Source organism: Panthera pardus, unplaced genomic scaffold, assembly GCF_024362965.1.
Source record: "Panthera pardus isolate Hobbes unplaced genomic scaffold, ASM2436296v1 HiC_scaffold_11, whole genome shotgun sequence".
NCBI classification, from domain to species: domain Eukaryota; kingdom Metazoa; phylum Chordata; class Mammalia; order Carnivora; family Felidae; genus Panthera; species Panthera pardus.
In genome coordinates this window covers 54,778,145-54,796,455 of record NW_026526666.1, presented here as the reverse complement: position 1 = coordinate 54,796,455, position 18,311 = coordinate 54,778,145, and the positions used below count along the sequence as shown (strand labels likewise).

The window sequence follows — 18,311 nt, the reverse complement described above, 5'->3', positions numbered from 1 at the left end:
GGGTGAAATAGGTGATAGGGATTAAAGAGTACACTTATCATGATGAGCACTGAGTATTGTATAGAATTCTTGAATTGCTATATTGTACGCCTGAAACTAATAAAACACTGTATGTTAACTATACTGGAATTAAAATTAAAAAAAACTTAAAGAACTAATCCAAGTAGTTTTGGAACAGTAATTTGACTATATACTGTCAACAGTATTATTAGTTGTCTTATTAAAGACAACAAAAGATTGCAAACAAATCTCGAGTGCTTTGCAGTTTTGTTTTTAGTAGTCCTATGAGTGCATGAATTCTGAAACTATTTTGTGTATGTGATAAGAATGAGCAAATGTGAAAATATATTGCTGCTGTTAGGAACCAAAGATCTAATGTTTGAGAAGAGGTGAGAATATGGAAAGAGGGAAGGCAAGGAAAAAACCTTTATCACTATGAACTCATGAATTTTAAAAAGGCCGACTAATGGAAGGATGGAGTTAGAAAATCACCACAGTATAATCACCTTAGTAAAAACTAAGTAAGGTAGACTATCTTCCCAGTGTGGGTGGGCATCATTCAATCTGTTAAGGAGCTAAATAGAACAAAAGTGGAGGAAGGGGGGATTGGTGCCCTGCTTGCCTGCCTGAATTGGGACACTGCTCTTTTCCTGCTCTTGAACTAGGATTTATACCATCAGCTCTCCTGATTATCAGGCCTTTGGACTTGAACTAGAATCACACTGCTGGCTTTCTTGGGTCTCAGGCTTGCAGATGGTAGATGGTGAGACTTAGCCTCTATAATTTTATGAGTCAATTCTTCCTAATCAATTTATCTCTATATATGCAAGTATTTATGTATATATATATATATATATATATATATATATATATATATATCTCATTATCAATACATTTTAATTAAGAATTATATCTATACCATTTTATTATCTTTAAATATTATATTTTATTAATAATGTATTATTATTATATTCTTACATATATATGTATCTGCTATTGGTTCTGTTTCTCTGGACAACCCTAACCTACACAATTGCCAAAACAAAATATAAAATGCTATGATCATTTAAAATTGATGTACAAAAGTGAAATGTTCAATTTAATTTAAGATTAAAAAAAACCCAAGTCTTTAGAATGGCTTTACAGGATAATAAAAGAAATTTAAACAAGTGGAATAAATGAAGAACCCATTACTAAAGCTGGTAAATGGCTTTACTGACTAGGATTGAATAATTTTATGAGTGGAAAAAACAATCAGCAAGCCATAATTTTTATCTAATGAAAAATATCTTGGCTTGTCCTTAAGTTCACTAATTTTAGTATCTAGTCATGGAGTACTATACATAAATAACAGCGATCTTTAGAAATTAAAAATATAGGCAAATTCCTAAGTGAACCATAACAAGGGTTCTTATTCCTCCCTTGCTACTTGAAAGCCCACCGCTATGAGAGCTGTTGTTAAAAATCTGGATATAAGCAAATTGATGGGTTCAGAAAAATAAGGAAGGGAAGAAAGTATAAAAAGTTAGAGTAGCTTAAGAGGAGCTGATTGGGAGGAAAGCAAAGGTAAGTTTGGCTTCTTATGTGGTATTGCTGTTGTTTCAAAACATTTCCTCCTTCACTGCCTACTTTTACTCCTAAGTTTGTTACACTTTATATAATTATATCAGAAATTCATCTGGTTTCACAGGTATCTGCTTTCAAAATAAGATTATACATGATTCAAAAACTGTTACTTGCCACTTGCTCTCACTGTATGTCCTTTTGGACAATTTGAGATTTTTACGTCTGTATATCTTGCCAATTTAAAAAGACACTAAATAAGTTAAACAGAAAGAGAATGCTTGTCTCTCAATATCTAGTTGAGATTGATTTCACTGAGGAAATGGGAACTTTGCTTAGGGAAAGGAAGGAGTAGTAATTTACAACAAAAATATTTGTGGGACAGGGTACATGAAAAGATTTGGAGCTGGGGGAACATGGCTAAGAAAAGCAGCTAGTAAAAACAGACTAAAGGGGTACAATAACGTACGAGATGCCAAACAAAGAAAATTTCTTTGAGAAACTCTTCCCTTTGTCCTTGCTGTACTCTAAATGGCATTCAATTTTTGTATATTTTAACCTAGACTAATACTATAGTTCAGCTACATTAGGAAAAAATAGACTTCTGGGGTTATAACCACAAATTACAACACCGTTTGTATGGAAAATGCATTCTGAATTCCACTCAAATGATTTAAAAAACATTTTGAAACATACCTTATGACGTTTTTCTAAGTTTGGAAAGGTACGCGAACTTACAGCATAAGACCATAAGCTCCCAAAGGGTAGAAACTTCATCTTCTTCATCTTTACCCATCCATCACATTGTGTGGCACACAGCCCATATAGCTGAAAGGGTAAATGAGCTGAACATATGAACTACTTTGAAAATTTAACCCCCTATTCTGCTTAATTTGATTTTTCCAGCCTCACTGGATAGATGTAAGTATTCTTCCCAGAACATATGTGGAAAGTAGATTTTTGTAGATAATATCTTCATTCAAGGCAACACTGGCTGGCCAATATGAAAACAGTTGGATGCTGGCATATAGGTCCCCTAGGTTCCTCCGGATCCCTTACTCTGCTGGCTTCATTCATTGTGTTCCTAGCTCTTGAGCCAGATCTTTGTTAGGCATTATGTTCCCAGACAATGTATTACTTTTCCACCTATGTAAAATCTGAAAAGGGCATTTTCCTCAGTTTTACCTTAAGCTAGTCTCTTATTCATGGGCTTGGAAACTGGGCTCAATGAGTATTAAAATTAAGATATCAGATACCATGATCACATGAACACTGTAAAATACACCACAAAGTATTTTCTTCTTTGAAAAGAATACTTAGGGATGCCTGGGTGGCTCATTCAGTTAAGTGTCAGGTCATAATCTCATGGTTTGTGAGTTCCAATCCCACACCAGGCTCTCTGCTGTCAGTGCAGAGCCTGCTTCAGATCCTCTGTCTCCCTCTCTCTCTGCCCCTACCATGCTCGGGCACGCACTTTTGTGCATGCTATCAAAAATAAATAAACATTAAAAAAAGAAAAGAAGAATACTTCAACTCAGATATAAACTTTTTTAATTTCTGCAAATAAGTTATTTCTCTTACATTATTACTTTTACAAATATGACCCTTTTCTTTCAAGACACATGTGTGTGTGGCACAAAAACAGACACTCAGATCAATGGAACAGAATAGAAAACCCAGAAATGGACCCACAAACGTATGGGCAACTAATATTTGACAAAGCAGGAAAGAATATCCAATGGAATAAAGACAGTCTCTTCAGCGAGTGGTGCTGGGAAAACTGGACAGCGACATGCAGAACAATGAACCTGGACCACTTTCTTACACCATACACAAAAGTAAACTCAAAATGAATGAAAGACCTAAATGTAAGACAAGGAAGCCATCAAAATCCTCGAGGAGAAAGCAGGCAAAAACCTCTTTGACCTTGGCTGCAGCAACTGCTTATGCAACATGTCTCCGGGGGCAAGAGAAACAAAAGCAAAATGAACTATTGCAACCTCATCAAAATAAAAAGCTTCTGCATAGCGAAGGAAACAATCAGCAAAACCAAAAGGCAACCGAAAGGGAGAAGATATTTGCAAACGACATATCAGAAAAAGGGTTAGTATCCAAAATCTATAAAGAACTTATCAAACTCAACACCCAAAAAACAAATCATCCAGTGAAGAAACGGGCAAAAGACATGAATAGACAAAGACTTCTTCTCCAAAGAAGACATCCAGATGGCCAATTGACACATGAAAAAATGCTCAATATCACTCATCATCAGGGAAATACAAATCAAAACCACAATGAGATACCACCTTACACCTGTCAGAATGGCTAACATGAACAACTCAGGGAACAACAGATGTTGGTGAGGATGCGGAGAAAGAGGATCTCTTTTGCATTGTTGGTGGGAATGCAAGCTGGTGCAGCCACTCTGGAAAACAGTATGGAGGTTCCTCAAAAAATGAAAAATAGAACTACCCTATGACCCAGCAATTGCACTACTAGGCATTTATCCAAGGGATACAGGTGTGCTGTTTCGAAGGGACACATGCACCCCCATGTTTATAGCAGCACTATCAACAATAGCTGAAGTATGGAAAGAGTCCGGATGTCCATTGATGGAAGAATGGATAAGAAGATGTGGTATATATATAAAATGGAATATTACTCGGCAATCAAAAAGAATAAAATCTTGCCATTTGCAACTATGTGGACAGAACTAGAGGGTATTATGCTAAGCCAAATTAGTCAGTGAAAGACAAATGTCATATGACTTCACTCATATGAGGAATTTAAGATACAAAACAGATGAACATGAGGGAAGGGAAGCAAAAATAATATAAAAACAGGGAGGGGGACAAAACATAAGAGACTTTTAAATATAGAGAACAGAGGGTTACTGGAGGGGTTGTGGGAGGGGGGATGGGCTAAATGGGTAAGGGGCATTAAGGAATCTACTCCTGAAATCATTGTTGCGCTATATATGATAACTAACTTGAGTGTAAATTAAAACAAATTAAAAAGACACATGTGTATAATTATTTTAAAAACAACAAACTTACTCATCATTGTCTTTTGTTGTAGATTCCTTCCTTTCATTTAAACTGAGGTGATTCATTTTTTTCCTCTTTCCTATATACATACAGTAAAAAGAAGAACATAAAGTTAAGGGAAAATTGTCAAGTTTTAAATAGAATTAGTTCCCCAAAGTTTAAATAGAAGCTAAAGGGGTAGACAAAAGGGAGTAGGAAAAGAAAAAGTATCCTGCAATTTGTTATGGGAAAAAAATCATTATTATGTAACTTTTCAATAGCTATTTTGTTTTTTTATTTTCAAATCTCCACCTCCCCCCACTTTTAAATTTTAGAAAGAGTGCATGGGGGTGGGAGAGGTGGGGTGAAGGAGGGGCAGAGGGAGAGAGAGAGAGAGAGAGAGAAAGAATCTTAAGCAGGCTCTACACTCAGCACAGAGCCCCATGCGGGGCTCAATCTTATGACCCTTGAATCATGAACTGAGCTGAAATCAAGAGTTGGATGCTCAACCATCTTAAGCACTCAGGTGCCCCCCCCCCAATCTCTCAATTTTTTATTCATGAGGACATTATACAGGAAAAAGAATCTTTACTAGATGAAGGATACTTTCATCAGATAGTTTAATAAAAAACATTATTTTAAAGTTTCTAGTTTATATTATTTCACCCCTATTTTTTGCCTCAAAGTTAACAAGGGGTTGGCACTATGCTTCTAGCTAGAAAATAGTGAGTTCCTAGCGATATCACAGTAAAATAAATTTGATATTAGGAATCAACGTACCTGATTTTAACTGCATATTGAAAAAATGCATATTGATTTAGTAAATTCTTAGAAAGATCTGTGTGCTGGGTTGAAATGTAAATTTGATTTTACAGTTCTGGTAGAATATGATGTTTGCACTTATTAGTGGTCAATTACTATTATCATAGATAATATTAGTCATAGATAATTGTTTTATAGGCTCCCCATTTAGTTATTTTTTCCTACTGTACTGCATAGTACAGTAATCCATATACTTTAAACGTATTTGATGTATAATAATACAATAATTTAATTTAAATACAACAATAATACAAACAATATTTGAGAACATATTAGCAAAAAGATTCTTAACGTCTTACATATACTGGCCTTTAATAAATGTTTGTTGAATGAATAAGGAAGCAAATAAATGAATAACCCAAACTTTTCACTGAGAAACAGTCCAGAGAAATCACTTTTTAAAACGTATAACTGGTAAAAAATAAATAAATAAAATAAAATGTAGAACTGGTGACAACCTCTACGTATTTTTATGCAGTTCCATTTGTTCAACAACTGGCACAAGAACTCTTACTCAACATTCTCATTATTTTTCTAAAAAAATTGTTTGATACAATCTACCATGAAAACCTAGCTCACATTCTCCAACAGAAATATAATGTGAGCCACTTATGTAATTCAAACTCTTCTACTAGTGAAATTCTTTAGAGGAAAAAAATAGTGAAATAAACTTCAATATTTCATTTAACCCAATATACACAACATACTATAATTTTAACACATAATAATATAAGATTATTAATGAGATCATTCATATTCTCTTTTTCACACCGTCTGATATCTGGTGTGTATTTTACACTTACAGCACATCTCGATTCTGATCTACCTTCTAAATGCTCTATACCTAAACATATTGGACAGTACAGCTCTATGTGATACTTCAGGAGGATCCAATACTTCCAGATGAAACCGAGTACACAGAAAACACAAAGGCAATTTCTTTACATTTTCAAATGTAATTTATTAACATATCAGAGTAGTCTGGAACGGACTTTCCAATGCTGGTTTACTCTTTTTTCTTCACTTAATTCTTATTCCATTACTCTTACTTGCTCCTATTACTAGAGGAAAAGCTCATTTTTACTTATACCAAATATACTTATACCAAAGTATATTTTCTATTCTCTGGTATTTATAATTTCACTAAGTTTGTTCAGAAACTGATGAACAATAATTCCCTCATTATTACTTTGGATCTGCGGCTTCTTTCAAAAAAATCATGTAACTAAATTATCTCAAAATAGTCTTTAAAATCCCAAAAAGAAAATCTTGTGATTCAGAAGTTGTGCTAAAGTACTAGTTATCTCTCTTGTTTATTAACTTTTTATTATTTGACTTGTCTATATCCCTAAATTCCAAATAGTAAGAGTTTATTTAACAAAGAATTAAAGGGAAAAACAGTAACAATATTTTATTTATGATTTTAGAGAACTTTGAGGAAAAAGCCTATTAAAATCCATCTCTTTTAAAAAAAAATCAAGCTAAAAATGTATCTGTTTTGTAGAAAACTACAAATGAAATTCCAGGATACACATTGAACCTTTATTTCAGAGAATCTTTGCCTAAAGGTTAATACTAGTTTCCTGAATTTTGTACTATGCTGTCTGCATTCAATAAAGCTCCAAAATTAAGTTACTTTGTTCCTTTAACTTGTAATTAATTTTCACATTTTAGCACCGTCAGTCAATAAAGTTAGGTGAGAAATAGTAAAAGAATGCTTTACTTGAATTTTCAACGGGTGGTCAATGCCTGTTGAAACATTTTTATTATTGTAAGGGGATTAGTTAGATATCTTATCCTATAAAATGCAATCAATAGCATTAATCTCCATCTTCTCATGGAAGGACTTACGCTTCTGATATACTTTCCAACTGTTAAATAGGAGGAGTTTTAATATCTCTAAGAATAACACTTGGACCAGTTATCAGAGACTGTTTAGACTCTAATATATCATTAAAAGTATTTCAGGGGTGCCTGGGTGGCTCAGTTGGTTGAGCGTTTGACTTTGGCTCAGGTCATGATCTCATGGTTCATGAGTTCGAGTCCTGCTTTGGGCTCTGTGCTGACAGCTCAGAGCCTGGAGCCTGCTTCAGATTCTGTGTCTCCCTCTCTCTCTGCCCCTCCCCCACTAATGCTCTGTCTGTCTCTCTCTCAAAAATAAACACTAGGGGCGCCTGGGTGGCTCAGTCGGTTGGGCGTCTGACTTCAGCTCGGGTCATGATCTCACAGTCTGTGGGTTCGAGCCCCATATCGGGCTCTGTGCTGATGGCTCAGAGCCTGGAGCCTGCTTCTGATTCTGTGTCTCCCTCTCTCTCTGCCCCTTCCCTGCTCATGCTCTGTCTCTCTCTCTCTCAAAAATAAATAAAAACATTAAGAAAAAAAAATTTTTTTTTAAAAATAAACACTAAAAAAATTAAAAAAAAGAGAGTATTCCAGTTACTTAATAATTACTTCCTTGATTTCGTTTCATTCTATTAACAATGAACATATGTTAAAGAGCCACAGATTATAAATGGTCTTTTTCTTGCTAGGTTATACATAACAAACAGTTGTGTATGTGGCTCCCTTTAAAGGAGTTTCACAATACACTGATGAAAAATGTACCATCACTGAATCTGGACTATATTCAAAATTGTATTTAGACTTTCTGGTAAGGCTCAAGGAGCCCTTTCTCTAACCAGCAAAGATAACTTTCAACAGACCACAATGTTTAGAAATACAATCAATGACCTTAATGATAATGGCTAACACTTACACAGTATTTTTAGGACCAGGAACTGATTTAAATGTTACGTATATAAACTAATCTGCAAAACTGAATTGGTCATTCTTATTCCCATTTTACAGATGAGGAAACAGAGGCACAGAATGACTACATAACTTATCCAAGGCCCTAAAGCTAGTAAGTGGCAGAGTTAGGATCTAAACCCAGTCATCTGGCTACAAAGATTGTTCTCTTAACCAGGATGCTACACTTATTTAATCAGGTTTAGGTTGGTATTATGCTGTTTCCAGATATGTACACTTTATAGTTGACATACATCTTAGGCATCATTTGGTCCCAAACCAAAAGTTATGAGTTGAGGAAAACCTTGACCCAGACAGGTTCAAGTGATTTGTCTAAGGTATTACACACTAGTTAGTAATTTTTTTCTAAAAGAGTTATTGCCAGGTCAAGTTAGAGCCTGTAGGCTAAGAGGAAAATGAAATCATGTTATTCTTTTAGTTAACCGCATTATTATTATTAAACAAGAGTGGAGAGTGAGGAACCTCTTTAGAGGATCAATTTATGAAAAATAACAATGCTAATGGTTCCTTTTTTAAAATTCAAAATACTTTTATTGAGTCACATGTATGGAAATATATTGTTAAAATATTTCCTATATTATTGAAAAGAAAGGTATCAATGAGAAAATCAATTGCTTTTTAGCTATTAAAACATTAATATTTGAGAAGCAGAATGGTAAGTTTTTAAAGCTTTCACCCAAATTAGACTCACATTAAGAAGCATTTGGCTCACATATCTCAAACTGCTCATCAGATATTTAAACTGATAATTTATCAGCTCCTTTGAAATACATATTGTCTGTCCCTTCTCCCACTTAAAAAGAAATCAGTCTTGCCAGAGATCTACCATTTGATTAGTCTTTTCAAAGAACCTGCTTTTGATTTTGTTGCTTTTCTTTATTATTATCTTATTTTCTATTTAATAGTTTCTATCTTTTACTATTTCCTTTCTTATATTTTGGGAGGTTCTATTTTTTTCCATCTTTTGGAGTTGAATGCTTGCCTCGTGGGTTTTCAATCATTCTTCCTTCTTTTTTTTTTTAAATTTTAAAAAAATGTTTATTTATTTTTGAGAGTCAGATAGAGACAGAGAATGAGCAGGGAAGAGGCAGAGAGAGAGGGAGACACAGAATCTGAAGCAGGCTCCAGGCTTTGAGCTGTCAGCACAGAGCCTGATGCGGGGCTTGAACTCACAAACCGTGAGATCATGACCTGAGCCGAAGTCAGTTGTTTAACTGACTAAGCCACCCAGGCGCCCCAATCATTCTTCCTTTCTAAATATATGCATTTATAAGTATAAAATTTCCACTAAGAACTGTTTTAGTATAATGCAGTATTCAGGTGTAAATTTTTCCTGTAAGTTTTCTGTTTTCATTATCATTCCATTTTAAATATTTTATACCTTCCTTTATGATTTTTCTGAACAATGAATTATTTAGAAGTTTCCAGGTTTCCAAACATGTGGGCTAAAAATTTTTAGAGGGCTGCCTTTTTATTATTGATTCCTAATTGCATGAAATTTTGGTCAGAAAATTTGATAGCAATTTTTAGTATGTTGAGACTTATTTGTGACTCCAAACTGCTATATATTTTTTTTGGGGGGGAGGGGGAGGTAGGGGCAGAGAGAGAGAATCATATGCAGGCTCTGTGCTCAGTGTGGGGCTCAACTTGGGGCTCGATTTCACGACCCTGAGATCATGACCCAAGCCAAAATCAAAAGTTGGACACCCAACTGAATAAGCCACCTAGGTGCTCTCAAACTGGCTATATTTTTGTTAAAGTTCTGTCATGCTTTATCATGTGTGAGGTATTATACTTGTTTGACCACAGTTTGTTAGATCATGCTTGCTAGCTGTGTTCAAATTGTTTACATCTGTCCTAAGTTTTTTTTTTTTTTTTTAATTTTTTTTTCAACGTTTTTTAATTTATTTTTGGGACAGAGAGAGACAGAGCATGAACGGGGGAGGGGCAGAGAGAGAGAGGGAGACACAGAATCAGAAACAGGCTCCAGGCTCCGAGCCATCAGCCCAGAGCCTGACGCGGGGCTCGAACTCACGGACCGCGAGATCGTGACCTGGCTGAAGTAGGACGCTTAACCGACTGCGCCACCCAGGCGCCCCTGTCCTAAGTTTTTTATCTATTTCATCAGTTTCTTAAACTATTTTTTAAGTTTATTTATTTATTTTGGGGGAGAGAGAGAGAGAGAGAGGGAATGAATGGGGGGGGGGGCAGAGAGAGAGGGAGAGACAGAATCCCAAGCAGGCTCCACACTCTCAGTGTGGAGCCCATGTGGGGCTCGAATCCAGGAATCATGAGATCATGACCTGAGCTGACAACAAGAGCCAGACACTTAATTAACTGAGCCACCCAGGTGCCCCTGAAAGAGGTAGTTTAAAATCTACTATGATTTGGGATTTGTGGGTCTCTCCTTATAATCCTGTCCCATTTTGTTATGTTTTGTTTGAGTTTTTGTTTTAGATGTACATAGTTTCAGGATTCTTTTTCTGATAGTGACTCTTCCCTTCTCCCACTATGTAAAGAGTTCTATTATGTTCAATAAAGCTTTTTTGCCTTAAAATCTATTTTGGTCTATATTAATATTCTTATGCCAACTATAACTTTTTTTCAAGCCAATATTTGCTTTGTTTTCTTAAACATCCTATATCTTTTCTTAAAACATAAATAAAGATATTAATAAAAACAGTTAAAATACGTGTTGAAAACTTAAATACATGTCAGGCACTGTTCTAAGTGTTTTTTGTATATGAATTTATTTAATTCTCACAACAATCCTAGGGTAGATATTATTACTTTCCCCATTTTACATGCAAGTAAACAAAAACTCAATTATAAAGTCAATTAACAGATATTCTATCTGCTCCCTAAAAATTACAAGAATCTTAAAGCACTTTAGCTTCTTCCTGCTCCCTCATCAATATTCCATGCTATCACAGTCTATTATTTGTTTTTAACTCCATCTCTCAAATTGTCTTTTGCTTTATGGTCAGTGGAGTTTGTAGTCACATTTTTATAATTAGATTTATAATTAGATTTACCACCAGGTTTGCTAATTTATTTTTTCACCATTGCTCTTTGCAGTCCATTCCTTTACTGGAGGCTCAGTTTGCTTATGTAAGTACACGTTTTAGTAGTCCTTTCAGGGAGTATGTGTGAATGGTAAATTCTTTCTGACTTTGTCTGAAAAAAATCTTTATTTCATCCTCAGTTCCTGAATAAAAAAAATCAGCTGTGATTTTTAGTTGGTATCATTCTACTTCCTGTTAGAATCTATTGCTATAGATGAAAAGTCTACTATCAGTCTGTCATTCCCTTGTAGGTTAGATGTCTTTTCTTTGGTGGCCTTTAAAAGTTTCTCTTTGTCTTTGATGTTCTGTAGTTTTACCATGATATGAGTAGGTAAGGGTTTGTTTTAATTCATCCTGCTCAAACTAAGCATGCTATTCTAACCTGGAAATTCTCATCTTTCCTTAATTGTGAAATTGAAATTATAAAAAAAACCCTGATGGTCCTTTTATCTTAGAATACTGCCTCAGCCCCATTCTCCCTATTTCCTCCTTGTGGAACTCCTATTTGACATATGTTGGAGCTTCTTATTTTATTCATCATTTCTTTTTATCGTTTTATCATATTCTCCATCTCTTTATCTCTCTGTGCTATTACACTGCTACAGTCTGGCTGATTTCTACAGATCTACTGTCTAATTCACAAGGACTCTCTTTGACCATGCAAATTTGTTGTTTATCCTTCCACTCAATTATTAAATACTAAGTCTGATGCATCCTTCCTCTTCACCGAAAACATAATAGTTTGGAGAAATTTGCTAAGGAGTAGGGGAGGGCAGCAATATAATGATACAGACACATAAACATATACAGCAGTGAGAAACATATACAATGATAAGTAAATAAATATACATATCTCAAAAGTATAAACTGGAATCACTCACCCTATTTTTGGCCCACATGTAGAATCTATGCAGAGGGAAGACTTAGAAACAGATCTTTCTTTCTTTTAGAAGTACAAATAGATTTAAATTTAGTATTAAGTCATCTGTTCACATAGTACATAGTTCAAATGTATATAGAAAGTACTTAGAAATACCCAGAGGAAGGGGTGCTTGGGTGGCTCAGCTGGTTAGGCATCTGACTTGATCTTGGCTCAGACCATGCATGATCTCACAGTTTGTGAGTTTGAGCCCCACATTGGGCTCTACGCTGACAGCACAGAGCCTGCTCGGGATTCTGTGTCTCTTTGTTTCTGCCCCTTTCCTGCTTGCACTCTCTCTCTTTCTCTCAAAGTAAATAAACTTAAAAACAAAAAAAGAAAAGAAAAGAAATACGTAAAAGAAGAGTATTTTAGGAGGAAGAGTATTTCAGGTTGAGAGACATGCAAGTGCAATGACCTTGTGGCAGGAAGCAGTTTGACATGATTGATTAATAGCAAGATAGTAAGAGTGGTTAAGGTAGTGTAAACATGGGAAGGGTAGTAGAAAATGAGATAGACGAGGTGGTCAGGTATTAGATGATATATGGCCTTAAAAGTCATGATAAGGTTTTGAATTATATCCTAAGTGTGATGGGAAGTGAATTGCACCTAAAACGCCCTTGAAAATGCTATTTAAATAAAAGAGCTTATTTAAGTTGCACCTTATGTTTTGTATAATATTTAAAAACTGAGAATTGTTAATAGAAGTTATGGGATCATTTGGAACTTAAATTACTTCATAAGAGTCAGACTTTCTTATTTCTAAAATGTGTATAAGATGACATATCAGGATGAGCAATGTAATGATTACAAATGACATAATGTGATATAAGATCCTAGAGAATTCTATTTTGAGACTTTTGTATGTGAGATATATATATCAAAGAATATATAAGACATATATGTACAGTTTAATGAACCAGTATAACCACCATGTAAGTTAAGAAATAGAATATTACCAGCACCCCAGGAACCCTTGCTGTATGACTTTTTAAAAAAGAGCTTACTTAGTACTATAATCTGTGATAATTATCCACTTAAATGTCAACTGGGATCACGTGACCAGTCTTTTTATAGGCAAAAGGAATGTTCCCTTAAGTCCATATTTAATTTCAATATGGAAATCGAGCAGGTATCCACTTAAAATCTATTCACATTTCAGTATGGTGATGTGCCATCTTTAAGGCACTAATTTTTAATTTTAAACAAAAGATATATCAAGTGTATTAAAAACAGATAGAGCTTGAAGAAAATGTATACATCTTCATACATTTTTGTGAAAGCAAACCTAATAGTAATAGCTTTAAGATAAAAAGCATTTGATTAAAGTAAAATAAAAGTCATTCAAAAGTTTAAGATCTTATTATAGGTTTCATTACAACAAATTGGGTAAAATGAGATTTCTTTGTTTCTGTGTGGCTTCTAGTATATTCTTAGCACTCAATAAATGTTAAACAATAAAATATGAATTAGGCTAATCACAGCACATCTAAAATATATTTTATTAAATTTGAGCCTACTTAGAATTTTATATTACAGAAACTTGACATGTTACTAATTCATGACTTTTTGTAATATTAAAAATTAAACCTATGAAATCTAGATTCATATATCTTTAAAAAATATTTTAGCAATAAACTACCAGAGAACAAGAAATATGCATGGCCAAAATTAACAATATTTCAAAATAAACAATTTCATAGTAAAATTAGGCTATCCTCTAGTGGAAAACTACAATTTTTTTGCAAATCCATTTAAAATAGTAAAGGAAAAGAAGGGAATGAAATATAATAAATAAAAGCAAGCTATATAAAGATAAACGAAATGTGAATAAAACTAAACAGACAACATGAATAAAAATAACATTTAGAGGTTTCTCTCTTAAACTGTAGTGCAGCAGTACCTGAATTATATGCCCTTTAATTTATGCACATGATGGATAGCTTGTTAAGGGGTGTATCTGTAACCACTGTAATTGATAGTAGCTGAAGGCAGTCAGACCATAATTTCTGTTTAATGGATGGGACAGTAAGGGAACAAAGTCTGCAGTAGCATTTTAAAATAAGTGCCTAGAAAGTTTACATTTATGTCCAAAGTAGTACCTATATTCTAGCCTTCTTTATGTTGAATTCTTTAAGAAAAATCAGCTGCAGCAAGATCCATATATTATTAAATGAAAATTCTGATTTAGCCAATAAGTAGAAAAATATTACAATAAATGGAAAAGAATGTTCAACTAACCATTTGATGGTTCACTTTTGTGGTCTCGTTCTTTAGAGCTTGCAGGAGAAGCAAATGGGCTCATTTGACAAGTTCCAGTTGTTGGAGAGTAAGTTGTAATACTGTTCTTCCTTGTGATTTTTGAAGAATCAAATGACTAAAAATAAATATTAATTTGAGACAAAAATACATTTAGTTGAGAATGTCTTTTAAACTTGCAAAATTCAAACCAGTATGATTTTCCTTGATCTTTCTTTTCAGATTTTAAATATACTCCATTACTACCTCCAAAGTGAACACTATTTTTTCAAGTTTTGTAGCTATTTCAGGTCTCCACACTAATTAGGGCATCTCAACTTGTTATTTATGAAATTTTAATATTAAAAATTTACTACCATCTGAGATGGTATTTCCAAACAGTTTAGAGATGACTGACTCTCCCAATTATATCCTGACTTTTGCCGTCTGCTGGACCTGAAGTATAATTATGGGGCTAGGCCAGGGAAACTGTCATAAGTTTCTCTTAGGAAAATCCACAAGGAAGTCCTAGGAAGGATAAGTGCTGTCTTAAACCTTCACAAATTTGCTCTGACACAGTGACTTGTCTTAAGGATAACCAAAATAATGTTCAAACAAATGAGTATGGCATTTAAGGGCCTTGAGAATTTGGTCTATCCTATGCAAATCCTCTCTGCAGCTTTCTCCTCTGTGTTCCCATACACCTTGCACATAGCTCTTACTGGCAATAGTAAATTTTATTTATTTTATTTTTGAGAGAGAGAGCACCCATGTGAGTAGGGGGAATGCAGAGAAGGGACAGAGAAGAGGGGGAGAGAAGCTTAAGTACGCTGGGACTGGAGCCTGAGGCAGGGCTCAATCTCATGATCAAGAGTTGAGTGCTTGGGGGTGCCTGGGTGGCTCAGTTGGTTAAGCATCCAACTCTTGATTTTGGCTCAGCTCATGATTTCATGGTTCCTGAGGTCAAGTCCCGCATTGGGCTTTGTGCTGACAGCAGAGCCTGCTTGGTATTCTCTCTCTCCCTCTCTCTCTGTCCCTCACGTTCTCCAAATAAACTTAAAAAAAAAAAAAAAATAGCCAGCCTAAAATAATCCTTATATTAAAAACAAAGGGGTTGGGTGTTTAACTTGTTGAGGCCAGTCATACACAGAGTGTTGGGATACTGAGGCTTTTCTTTCCAGGAAGCAGATTTATTTGTGCCAACACAGGCTCAGCAGGCTAAGACCCCCAAAAGGCTGAGCCCTGAGTGCAGCGGTGTGTGTGTGTGTGTGTGTGTGTGTGTGTGTGTGTGTGTGTGTTGCCTTTTGTACAATTTTTGCTCCTTTGTCTTCCATATATGATAACACACAGGCCGATTGGGCGGTCCATGTTAGAGTCAAGAGGAATGCTGCGTGTGAGCACAGAGCCAGGCTGTCTTCCCTTGTCTTGAGGTTTTTACCACATTCCTTAGGGAGGGGCTCAACCACAAACTGACTAAGCCACTCAGGTACCCCTGGAGACAGTAAATTTTAATAATTGTTTACATTTCTGTCTGCCCCATTAGAATTTGAGTTCCTGAAAATAAATGTCATTTCTTCATCTTTGTACCCTAGAACTCAAAAATGTGTGGATGAATGAATGATGTAAAAGGAACAGTCCAGTAACGTTGGCTAAGCCACTCTACCTTGAATACATTCATTTGTTCATTTGTTCTCATCTAATGTGAAATGACCCCTGTAGTCTCAGTCACTTAGACTATGCACATTTGGGCCTCAGCTCATTCTGTGATCTAGCTGGAATGCCCTCTTTCTTATCTTCCCCAAGATCTAGTCTTTCTTTTGTTTAGGTCCTCATTTATGATCCACTTCCTCCCGACACCCATTATCACACTATTAACTGCTTGTTCTTCTGAATTCCCTTTAAACTGTTTTCTGTAATGCTTACTCATCACCCAGCACTTACTAACTAATGTGTACAAAGAAAGAGAACAAATTGTTCTCTGAACAAACAGCAGAGAAGAGGTCTTAGCAGTAGCAAAGGTGTTACCAAAAACTGAGAGGAAAGGAAAAATCAAGGTGGGCTGCAGTAATCTTACAGGATTCTTGTAAGGAGGAAAGGTGAAGTTTAGATAAGTGAAAACAAAGGTACGAAAAACCTGAAATCTGGAGGTGATACAGATGGCATAGGCTGGATTGGGGGCATAACAAAGTCTGAAAGCTTATGATGTTGCCAACATTGTAGAATTAAACTTTTGTTTGGTAGCTGACCTGAAATAGTTACATAATTCTTCATTGTCAACTGTTCTTTATTTCTAAGACACTATGGCAGAAATAGTGGCTGTATCACCTTTTTCAATAATCTTGGTATTAGTTCCAGTGTCTATAGCATCAGTTTTTGTTTTTGTTTTTTTACACTTAAGGTTTTATATGATAAATACTTTTTTTGTATTGGGGGAACAAAAGGCATTCCATTCTTTATTTTATGTATCCATAGTAGTCACAAATATAACTAATACCTTTTTTAAAAATCAAACTATAATATCAAGTTATGACTCTAAGCAATCTTTTTTGTAAGGTGAAAAGGTTTTAAGTCTCTTTATCAGGTGGTTATTATTACCACTCCACCTTGAGTTTTCACCTGTTTATATGTATTCAGTCATAAACTATGACATTTATCCAATTCTACCCTACCTTTCCAAGAATTTATTGCCCAGAACTATTTCACTGTGTATGTACAAGAAATGAAAGTCACTACCCTAATGTACATTTATGTCTATCTGTTTTCCTATTTTACCAAAAATTATTTTTTCCAATTGCCAAATATCTAAACATTACAACTATAGATCATACATTTCTCCTTGAAAACCATTTTCTAGCTTTCATAAAATAAGTCTTTGTGTGCATACGTGTGTGTGTGTGTGTGTGTGTGTGTGTGTGTGTGTATTTTTTCCCCTCACCTTAAAACACTGAGGCTTCTCTTCTGCTTTCTTTTTTTTTTTGGCCATCTATGTTGGTTTAAAGGAAAAATGTCTGTCTACAATTACTATACAAAGAGGGAAAAATGAAAATCTACTGTCCCCTACTATCCCACTAAATATTCTTCAATAAATAACACATTTTTATATAACTGACTATGGATACACATAAGGGCATAATCTTACCTCTCTAAGATTTTTTTTCCTCTTAAAGTTTTACCAAGGTCCTCTAACTTTAAAACCCTGAAGATGCTTAAAAGTGATCCTAGAGCCCACCTAACCCACACCAAGAACAGTTAAGAAGGTTGGGATTTCAGGGAAGACTGAGCTTCTAAACGAGAAGTTCAGCATTCTTTCCACTCAGCAATAAGGAGGGCTAGCTACCAGATCCTGTAGAAAACAAAGAAAGAAAAAGTGAGAAGCCTAGATTTAGCTAGAGAAGGGAAAGAATTCAGGATGTGAATAAAATTAAGGAAAGAGAAATCAATAAGTCACAATTCTATAATAATTTATAACTGCTTGTAATATTTAGTGAGTCCTTAGAGATATTTCACACCACTATTAAGAAAAAAATTCTATGATCAGCCCAAATACCACTGTACTCTTTGTAAAGAGGTCAAACCTTGTATGTTAGCAAAACTAAAATTTGGGCATTGATTTTTCTGTCCAAAAAAAAAAAAAAATGAATGTTCACTTCATAATTTCAAATATATGACATTCTCCTTCAATATCTTTCACAAATTGTAACTTGCTTTGTCACTTTGTTTAAAGCATAGTCTACCAAAAAGGTGCCTGTATTTCATTGATTTTTACCTATTATAAACCATCTGGAAAGTACTAACTAAGGGTTCTTTTAGGATGAAATATGATGGAAAGGATCTGCTATTATTATTATGAACTACTAGCCTATGCTATCG

At 34.8% G+C, this 18,311-nt stretch overlaps 1 protein-coding gene across 4 annotated transcripts in view; it reads right to left on the bottom strand.

The window, feature by feature from the left end:
• The window catches only part of ITGB3BP (integrin subunit beta 3 binding protein), a 72,359-nt gene that overhangs the window by 25,444 nt on the left and 28,604 nt on the right, over positions 1–18,311 (bottom strand). For all 4 annotated transcript variants that reach the window (XR_008419365.1, XM_053894489.1, XM_053894493.1 and 1 more), the window contains exons 3-4: positions 14,445–14,580; positions 4,620–4,689 (exon numbers count right to left, since the gene is read on the bottom strand). Coding sequence is in view for 3 of the 4 variants with exons in the window: in XM_053894489.1 (XP_053750464.1) it covers positions 4,620–4,689; positions 14,445–14,580 (206 nt within the window). In the remaining variant the exon portion in view is untranslated. The remainder of the gene's footprint in view (positions 1–4,619; positions 4,690–14,444; positions 14,581–18,311) is intronic.